Consider the following 10519-nt stretch of genomic DNA (forward strand, 5'->3'; position numbering starts at 1 on the left):
CACAGATGGTTTTCCAGAGCAAGGCAGCAGAAGCATCTCCGGATGAGGACAGCGTAGACTGCTTGTATTGGTAGGGATGCATGTCACCAGGTGTGGAGGGGTGTGCATATCCACCCTGTATGGACATAACACATTTCTCCATGTCAGGTTGAATCCTGGCATAGGCAGGTCGGAGGAGTTTCTCATGGCAATGCTGCAGGTGCCAATGGGGCACACGCTTAGTCCAGAGGAGGCGAAGCTGCTCATGAACCAGACAGTACAGCGGGTCCAGGATACTCTGAGCATCCCAGATGATGTTGCTCGGCACCTCCTGATGCACTGCAGGTGGAACGTGGATTTCCTGATCCAGTGCTATGTGGAGAACCGTGAGACCCTGCTCATCTCCTCGGGGCTGCAAGTGCAGGATGTCCAGCCCGCCCCAAGCCCAGGAACCCACTGCCCAGTGTGTGTGAACCAGCTTTGTCCCACTGAGAAGCCACCAACCCTCTGCTGCATGCACTACTGCTGCAAGGTGAAGGTCCTGGGGTCTTTGGCTCCTGTAACTTGGTGGGGAATTACTGCTGCCTAGTTGGAGCAGCTGTTCTTTGTTGTAAGTTGTTACCAGGTGATTTTCACAGGGCTCATACATTCTCTTTTCTCAGCTCTCTTGTTTGTTATGATCCTTCAGCTCCTGATTAGTCTGTTCCCACTTTTGTGCTTTTGAGTACTTATCCACAGTTTGTGGATGTTTCGTGCACACTCTGCTGGGTGGGGTGGGCTTCCAGAGTCACATGACTCAGGTGGTCCCAGTCCTGTTTAGCTCTGACCTCTCCTCTTCTGCCTTTACAGCCCTGTTGGAGTGAGTATCTCACGACTCGCATTGAACAGAACATGGTTCTCAACTGCACCTGTCCCATATCCGAGTGCCGTGCACAGCCAACTACAGCCTTCATTTGTTCCATCGTTTCGTCCGAGGAGATTATAGCCAAGGTGAAGTAGGAGAGGTGGTTACTGGGTGTCCAAGCTCTGTTTCGTTTTGGTCAGCACTAGCAGATAATCTCGCTGCTGCTTTTCCCCTCCCCATTACTAAGACTGGCAGTGTGATAATTAATTTTTGCCCAGTGGTATCTGTTGTCTCGCGTCATGGTCAATACCGGCTAATCAAGAAAGCGGAACATCAGCAAAAGAGCACAGTGGTGTTTCCTCTAAATGTGTCTCCAGCAAACAACTCTTCAGGTGCATCCTTAGTTGAGGACCAGGTGAGAGCTGTGGTAGCAGCTCACGACAAATACCCTCTGCTGGCAAGCAGGAAGCAATTGTAAAACCTAGGACAAATGAAGAGAAAATGTTTGAGCAATTTCATTTTATTGCTGCATCAGTGACCTCAACGTCCTTTCTTTTCCATCAGTCTCTGGCTTTGAGCACCTCAGGTTTTTGTGAAGATGACAGAAGTTACCACATCAGACTTAATCTTCACTCTAATTAAGTCTGTGTGGGTCTACAGACATCTCTAAACCAGGCTTCCTGAGCTCTGCTTACCTTAGTCCTCAGTCAGCAGGGGGCAGCAGGAGCTGCTTGTTCTGAGGCAGAAGCTACTTTTTCTCCTATTCTTTCACGTTTTAGGTATTACATAGAGCTGAATGCCCTCCCCACTTGATGGCAGAGCTGTAGCTGTCGCATGACAGACTTGTTGTTAATTGCTGGACAGAACAGGTGTCTCATCTGTTTTCCACTGCTCTTTTGTTTCACCGGTCTCCACCAGCAATTACTTCTCCTTTTCCCACTTGTTACTGTCATTGTGATCCTGTGTGAACAGTCATAAGGAGAAATGAACAGTAGTCCTCTATCTTGTAATTGTTCTTTAAGCCTGCAAACTGGCAGCCAAAATGGACAAGGCTACAGAAAAGCTTTTCTTTCAATGTATTTTTTTGTATCTTGTTTTCTGTAAGAAATGCTTGGAGAATTAATGCATGTATCTGGGCAATTAGTTCTTACTAGCTTTGCAAATCCTGTAGTCACACCTGTCTGAGAGCAGGATTTACTATTCTGTTGCTGTGGCTATTTTATAAAAAAAAATATTACAGGTCAACATAATTTGCAGCCAACTTTAACAAGTTGCTCTGATGCTGTCACTGAAATGTTATCTGTTTCCTTTTTTGCTCAGCAAGTGGTATGGCTGGAGGATTAATGCCTCGTGCAGAGTCACACATACAGTCATAGAATAATTTGGGGTGCAGTAGTCTGTGGAGATCTCTGGTCCAACCGTGTGCCCAAAATAGCCAGATTGTTGTGTGAAGATGTGACGCTGAAGTTAAAACATACCGCTCCAGCTTCAGTCTCCTCTGCGTCTTACATTTAGGTAGCTTCAGGCAGTTGTAAGATCCCCCTCTGTGGCCTTCTCCCCATGCTGAGCAAACCCAGCTCTCTCAGCCTCCCCTCGTACATTCTGTGCTCCAGTCCTTGTCTATCTTGATGGCCTATGGACAATATCTTCTCTAATCTGTTGATGTCTGTCTTGTATTTGGGAGCCCACACTGTTCCCAGTGTCTAATTGTGTCACCAGTGCCAAATAGCTGTGAGAAATCCCTTCCCCTGCCTGCTGGCTGCACTCTTGCTAATACAAGACTACTTGAGTTTAAACTTTTCATGCTTGTATTTCTACAAAACATAAAACCTGCCATGTTTCTGAAAGAGGTTTTCTCTCAACCTGGTTTTCCTGAAGTTCATTGAGAGTCTGTTCTTCAGAGGTGGTCTTCCATTCTGCCCCCAGGGATTCTTTGCTGGGAATCATGCCATAGGTTCCATACCTGGATTAACTCCAGTGTGTGCAAAGGTTCCTCTAAGATCTGCTGGTCAGTGTCATGCGGTACTTGTCGACTTCTTGATTGTACCTGGCTAGTTTTCTTCCCAGACCTCCATTGGACACTTGTTCCCTCTCCTTTTAGGCTTCCTGAGAACAGCTCTTTCTTCTATAGTTGCAGTAGAAATCCGAGATCTGCTTCAGCAGTTGTATCTCTGTGTCCTCCTCACCAAGAAAACGGGATACAGCAAAACTCCAGACATCAGACATTTCATTATGAAATTCAGCCTCTGTGAAGGCTGTGATTTGGTGCTGTCTGCTGACTCAAGTACCCATTTATCTCTGTGTGTACTGGTGTCTGGACAGAAATGATCACATTGCCTATCAACAGGATGACAACAGACACAGATGTTGACTTTCTTGGAAGAATGAAGTGGCTTTGTTGAGCCTTTGCCTCCACCAGGCATTTTGCCATGACACAGGCTGACATCCTTGCAGCCAGACATCACAGACTCTCTGGTTTAGTTTCCGTGAGAGAATGAACAAGAGAGAATAAATGAGAGAGAGAAATGAACGAGAGCCCTGTCTGAGCCCTTCAGGGCTCAGGGCTTGCACATTTTCTCTCTAGTGCTTGTTGTGACCTGGATTGTCCTTTGTGTGCCTGGTGGCTTTAGAGCAGCTCACCAGGTATGCAAAAATCTCTGCCAGGAGGGCTGTGAAAACTACAGGATTTCTTCTGAACTTCCTCTAGCTTTGTGTATGTTTGCACAGTCCTTACACTGCAATAACTGAACATAGAAAACTAAGCTACTACGTGCAGTATAGTTGCATCCCTGGGTTCCTACCTGAACAGTCCCTTACTGATAACCAGTTTGCCTTATCATCTGCAGGAATGTCTAGAGGCTGTGGGCAAAGTGAGTCTCCCTTCCCTTTGCACATCAGGTAACTAAGCAGAAGTCTGCCGAGGAACTTAAAATCAGAAAAAGTTAAAAAGAGCACCTGATAGCTTTCTGTGGTGAGATGATTTGCTTGGTGGATGAGGGGAGATATTGTTTATCTCATCTTTAGTAATGCTTTCTACACCATCATCCACAACGTCTTCATAGGAAAAATTAAGTACAAGGTGGATGAGTGGACAGTGAGATGGCCTGCTGAGCTCAAAGGGTTATGATCAGTGGCAGAAAGGTCAGCTGAGGCCAGTCACTAGTGGTGTCACCTAGAGGTTGATACGAAGGTTAACATTGTTTTACGTCTTCATTGATGACCTGGATGATGGGATGAGGTGCACCCTCAGAAAATTGATAAACAGCTGGGAGGACTGGTGGATGGTTGTGCTGCAAACAAGAATGTCATTAAGTTCAACAAAGGGAACTGCCAAGTCCTGCTCCTGGGCTGGAATAACCCAATGCAATAATATGTGTCTGGAGCCAAACATCTGGAAAGCAGCCCTGCAGAAAAAAAAAAAAAAAATGGTGGACAACAAGTTGAACATAAGCCAGCAGTGTGCCCTTGTGGCTAAGAAGGTCCCCTGGCATCTTAGGTTGAATTAGGAAGAGCTTTGACAACAGGCTGAGGAAGGTGATCCTTCCCCCTAACCAGTGCTGCTGAGGCCACATCCGGAGTACTATGCCCATTTCTGGGCTTACCAGTACAAGAAAGACATGGACATACTGGGGAGAAACCAACAAAATGCCACAAAGATGACTTATTTTGGAACACCTCTAGGAGAAACTGAGAGAGCTGGATTTGTTTAGTCTGGAGAAGAGAAGAGCCAGGGGTGGATCTTGTCAACATGTAGAAATACAGAAATGTGATTAAGGAGCCGGATTCTTCTTGGTGACATCCAGTGAAAGGATAAGAGGCAGTGGGCACTAATGTAAATACAAGGAATTTCATTTAAACAGAAGAATTGTGGTTTTTTTTTTTTTTTAATTGTTAGTGCAATGGGACATTGGAACAGGTTGTGCAGAGAGGCTTGTAGTCTCTATCCTTGGGTGTGCTTAAAACCCAACTGGACGTGGACCCGAGCAGCCCTGCTTTGAGCTGGAGGGGTTGGACTAGTTTTTGCCTTCAGAAATGCCTTCCAACCTCAGCTAATCTGTGATTCTATGGAGCAGCCTCCAGATCTGACACGAGGGGTGGGAATTTACACAAATGGAATGAAAGAGTAAACTAACTTAGTGCTGTTTTATTGTGAGCAGTTGTTTGGTCAGATGTGGAGCCTAGAGGTACCAGACTCCAGTTGTAAGGCCTAACCATGCAGCTTCTCTGCCTTAAATCTCCTTCCTGGCTTCTTATTACAGTATGAAAAAGCCCTCCTCAGAGGCTATGTTGAGTGTTGTTCCAACCTGACGTGGTGCACCAACCCTCAGGGCTGTGATCAGATCCTCCTTAAGGATGGACTTGGCTACGGGGCAGCCTGTTCCAAGTGCTCCTGGATATCCTGCTTCAACTGCAGCTTCCCAGAGGTGAGGCTGTGCTGAATCACGGACAGTGTTTTCTTGGGTTTGGCACACGCCATTCTGCTTTTGTGACTGGCTCTCTCTTTCAGGCCCATTATCCTGCCAGCTGCAGCCATATGTCTCAGTGGGTGGATGATGATGGGTACTATGAGGGAATGACAAGCGAAGCCCAAAGCAAACATCTGGCTAAGCTCATTTCGAAGCACTGCCCAAGCTGCCAGGCTCAGATAGAGAAAAATGAGGGGTGCCTGCAGTGAGTATCTATCCGTTTTTGTTTGCTGCTGGGGACAGGAGAGGGCAAAGACATACAGTTAGGTCTATTGGGTGGGGTTTTTTTTTGGTTGTGGAGTTAAGAGTTGTAGCAGGTCTGTTTTATAGTTTTAGAGGAGCAAGTAATTGCTTTTAATTCCTAGGAAAAGCAAAATGTTCCCCGGCATTTAGAGTTAAATCCATTGACAGCTCTGTAGTAGAACCAAACCTCATTTTGCAGTACCTTTTTATAGCGCACGCTTGTCTGCTTGAGTCCACTATAGACATACAGAGGTAGAGGTTAGGGGAGTGGATATCTCGGCACCAATTTTTTTTCTTTCTTGCTCACCTGTTCCTGTAACTTCAAGCAATTTTATTTTAATTGCCTCTTTTGAATTGGCTTGGATTTCTGGCAGCTTTTTACATGACAGGGGAGTTACCTCCAGCTTTGAAACCAGGGCTTAGGAGTCGCCATTTGTTTCTGTCTTGCACTGGCACAGCCCTTAATGCCCAGCTGCGATTTTTTTCTCCACATGTTGTATGTGGCCCTGGGGCTGTGCAGTGCTTTTCTGCCCTGTGGAGTGCTGCGTTACTGAGGGAAGAGGCGAGGTGTTCCTATGGATCTGCCTTCAAACTAGGGAATGCTCAGTTTACCCTTCAAGTACTTGGTTAGTTGGTACTGTGAGATCATACTGCCAGTTTACCCAGCTCATTTTTGGAGACGCAATGACTGGTTTTAAGCTTCACCTGCTTCCATCAAAAGCTTTAAAAAATACGTGCAGGGAAATGCATGGTACTGAGTGAATGGGAGTGACTGGGCTGCACGCTCCAGCCCTATGATGGTGGGGGAGCACTGTGAGGAATTGTCTGCGACTGAGTGATTCCCACTCTTCTTCTTCTGCCATGCAGTATGACGTGTGCGAAGTGTAATCATGGCTTCTGTTGGCGTTGCCTCAAGCCCTGGAGGCCGACTCATAAGGATTATTACAACTGCTCTGCTATGGTGAGTGGTTTGCTATATTCCAGTGGTTCATGCTTGTGTTCAGATGCACTTGGCCTCTCAGAGGGAGGGTGAGGATCTCCGCTTGTGCCCTTTACTCTGGACTTTGTGAACTTGCCAGTAATACTGATAGTATCGTAAAGTCTGTATGTGTGGTGGCCATTTCCAGGCAACCCTAGTACTTGAGGGAAGTCGCTACGAGTTAACTCTACTTTTCCTTTCAGGTGAGCAAAGCAGCTTGGCAGGAGAAGCGTTTTCAGGATTACAATGAGAGATGCACCTTTCATCACCATGCAAGGGTAAGGCTGCCTCCTCTTTGCAGATGCTGACTGTGTTGCCTTAGCTCTGTTGTGTCTCAGTGTATTTCACGTGAAGCTGAGAAGCAAGTTTCGGATCCAGGTGGGGATACCTGGTCATTTCACCCTTGAACTACCCCTTATGTCAGAGCTTGGCGTACTTTCTTCTACCAAGTCTGTTGTCAAAACCGAACACGTAACTTGTGGTGTTCACATGCTCAAACTGGTGCAGTACTTGGAAGCAATGGCAGGACTGAAGGCTGAACTCTCTCTAGAGCTGAAATACTGTAAAAGGTTGAAGTGATGGTACAGCAGACATGTCATAGTTGGATGCAGGAGATATTGTCCTGCTGCCTGCATCTTCTGGGATGTCACTTCAGGATGCTTATCGATTATCTGTGTGGAAGGTGCTATTTTTTCAGTCTTGTGGAGCTTGACACTGACTGTTTTTTCCTCCTGTGGTTATTGCAGGAATTTGCCACGAGTCTGAGGAACAGGGTTTCTTCCATCAGTGAGGTGCCAAAAATTAGGACTTTGACCTTTGTTCTTGATGCCTGCAAAGTGCTAGAACAGGCACGGAAGGTAAGGCTGGGTAACAGGCTTGCTGAGGTTTAGGCCTAATTCTATTGTTGTGTTTTATGCCTTTCTTAAAGTGATGAGATGCCAACCTTGCCCTACTCCAAACAAGGGGAGACAGAAAAAGCTTGAGGGGAGGAATAGCGTCAGGACAGGGGAAGAGCTCATGTCTGCCTTTCCCTGCTCTCAATCTAAGTTGGGTTCTGTCTGCAGTGTTCCTCACAGCCAGGTCATAGGATTTGGAGATTAGCTCCAGTTGACACCGTGGAATCAGCAAAAGGATCTATATTTAGGGTTTTCATATACTGAGTTTGGTCCATTCCAATTTTAAATGCCCCAGTGGTGGTACTTACCTTTTGAAAGCTCTTGTGATACTGTTACAGTTAGGAAGTCCCTCTTGATGCTCATGTTAACAATTTTCCTTTCTTAACTTCATTTCATGAGCCATAGGTGCTCTGGGAGCACTGAGTTACCTACTCCGTGTCCTGATAGCCACATTGTGTAGGATTTGCAGTGCAGCCACTGGATGTGTGCAGTAAACCTATGACAGCATAGGCCTGCAGTGTCTTCTATGCCCTTAAATATAGGAAGGAGGTGGGAATTGCCTTTGCAGCGCTGCCTTTGCAATATATATCTTGTTTGTGCAGGCAGACTTGATTTTGAGAGGCACATGGAACAAGGGTGTCCGACCCTGTTTTGTCTTTTCAGTATGGTAACCCCTGTGTTTGCCAGGACACATATCACTGTTGCTTGCTGCTGCTGGCTTTTCTGGACCATTTATTTAAATGGAACCAGTGGTCTTGTTTCCTGCTGGGTACTTGGATAGCTTTAGGGGTCATTCATTCATAACAGGAGTTTGTCACTTGTTGAAATGCCTTTGTCGTGGGTTCTTGATGCTGTATAGCACCATGCCTGCTTCCCTTTGGGTTCAGTTTTCTCAGTTCCTTGCCACTTGAATTCAATCTGGGCTGCCCAGCAGTTCTGCCCAGGATTGTACTTTGTGTGTTCTGGTTGTTTTGACTCTCTGCTTGCTGGTCGGTCACACTTGTTATGCATTTACAGTCTGTGTTCTTGCAATGGTGGGAACTATCGGTTATTTCAGGCTTCAGTACGAAATAATTACACATTCATTTCTAATCCTATGAGTAGCTCTAGGTAGCCTGTCACTGCTGTCACTTGGCATAATGGTTCACTGGGCTATTGCCACAGACCAGAAATGCTGCCAGGCTTCTCCCAGCCACCAATACGTAATAAAGTCTGGAAGGGTTTGATGCTACTCTCTTCTCGCTTGCTCTGAAGCTGAAGGAGGATGCTTACAGCATGATCTGTACTGCTCCAGGTGCTGGCCTACTCCTGTGTGTACAGCTACTATAACCAGGACACTGAGAGCATAGATATTGTGGAACAGCAGATGGAGAGCCTGGAGCTGCACACTAATGCTCTGCAGATCCTTCTGGGTAAGTCCTGCAGCCTCTCCAAAGTAGAGACTAGTGTTCCTAGCTGTCTGGTTCAAAGGGTGGCAACTCTGGAATGGGGCAGCAGAATACACACCAGCACCCATCTGGTCTCTCTCACTGCTCCCAGCCTGTTTTTGCCTTCTTGATGTCATGTCTGGGAAGTCCACTGAAGCAGTTTGGCTGCTGGTGGAGATTGATGCAGTAAGGAGAAAAATGTTCCCTTCTGAAAGAGGAACGTATGTTAACAGGAGACCTAAAGTAGCTGTGACTGGCTTCATAATCGGAGCCAAGGGACTTGGTCTCCACTTAAGAACGTGGGAAGCAGTGTGACTTTGTTGGTCTTGAATTGCAGAGGAAGCCCTGCTGCAGTACCAGGACCTGGCCTCTTCTCTTCAGCTCCTGAAAGCAGAGCATTTCAGCGCTGGTTTGCAGTTGGTACACCAGATCAAAGAGCGCCTCTTTGCAATTCTCTGGCACTCCACACAGGTGAAGTCCACATGGCCGTTAGTGGCTTGTCTTGCTCTGGTCTAGTTGACTCTCAGGCACACCTAGAAAGGGACTTGATCAGCTGAGGGAATGGACTCTCAGTGTGGTGTGTATGTAGGGAAGGGCTTTGCAGCACAAAACGCGCGCCAGATGCATATTGTCTCCCTCTTATGGCTGTTCTTCCGTGCTAGCAGGATTTCCACGTTGGGCTCCAGACTTTGGCCGATGCTGGTCAGAGAAAGGTGAAACTCTGCAATGTGCCTACATCAGCCCCTGCCTGTATAGGGTGAGTTTTCTTGGCGGGTAACAAGGAGAGGTGGGTGAGTGTAGGTGACCAGAGTTTTCTCCTGTGCTCGCTGACATACAGAAGAATTAATAACAGATGGTTAGTTGCATCTTGTGTTTTGGTTTGAGGTAACAATGTAAGTGTCACGGTGTAGGGAGACCAGCAAAACCTCTGCTAGCTATGCAGCTGTGGTGTAAGAAAGGTCCATCACTGGCAGACCCAGTTATGGAAGTTGCTCTCCCTGGACTTTCTTAGTCACACTCTTGCTTCAGAGGTGTAGCAGAGTTCTTGCTTCATCTAGACATCTCCTAGAAGATGACCATACATGGGGGGAGACAGAAAGGTCTGACATTTCTTTTAATAGGGAGGACGAGGGTGGTGTGGGACTGGGTTGTGGTTGCTGCTCACAGCCGGGGCTCTGCTCTGATGCTCTCCTCCTCAATAGGCCAAAGCGTACCATCTTGTGTGACTCCCCCAACACAGATGAAGGTGGCAAAGAGGTTGAAGATGAGGAGTATGAACCGCAGTGGCAGGAAGACTATGATGATGATGATGACGATGATCTTGATGAAGACAACTTTCTGTTTGATGATGAGTCAGATAACCTTGATTGTGACTCCTACTTTGATGATGATGATGCGTATGACTAGAATTGGGCTGGCACCCAGCCTGCCAGCCTGGACCTCTGCCTCTACTCTGTCTCGACCAGTTTGTACGAGTGTCTTTTCTCAAAGACAGTGAGGAGCTCTCAGGGAAAACAAAGACATTTCCTCTGGGGGCTACTTGCTCCGTGACTCCCTTTAGTATGCAGAAACATTGCTCTGTCCAGATGGGCTGTGATACTATGGCCAACTCTCTCAGAAAGACATCTCCTCCCCTTTCTCCCTTGTCTCCATTTCTGCCCATAGGTATCTACTGGAGTTAGGAA

General features: G+C 46.8%; 1 protein-coding gene across 1 annotated transcript; it reads left to right on the top strand.

The window, feature by feature from the left end:
- Positions 1-147: 147 nt before the first annotated feature.
- LOC104296027 (cullin-9-like) lies at positions 148-10241 on the top strand (the record flags this gene model as incomplete). Its single annotated transcript, XM_009895849.1, has 11 exons — positions 148-511; positions 829-969; positions 5083-5247; positions 5331-5494; positions 6400-6493; positions 6715-6789; positions 7258-7368; positions 8702-8819; positions 9172-9305; positions 9500-9591; positions 10037-10241. Coding segments are annotated over 11 exons (1663 nt in total), but the record flags the coding sequence as incomplete, so codon positions are not given.
- Positions 10242-10519: the final 278 nt, after the last annotated feature.

Source organism: Charadrius vociferus, unplaced genomic scaffold (assembly GCF_000708025.1).
Source record: "Charadrius vociferus isolate BGI_N301 unplaced genomic scaffold, ASM70802v2 scaffold3822, whole genome shotgun sequence".
Taxonomy (NCBI): Eukaryota; Metazoa; Chordata; class Aves; order Charadriiformes; family Charadriidae; genus Charadrius; species Charadrius vociferus.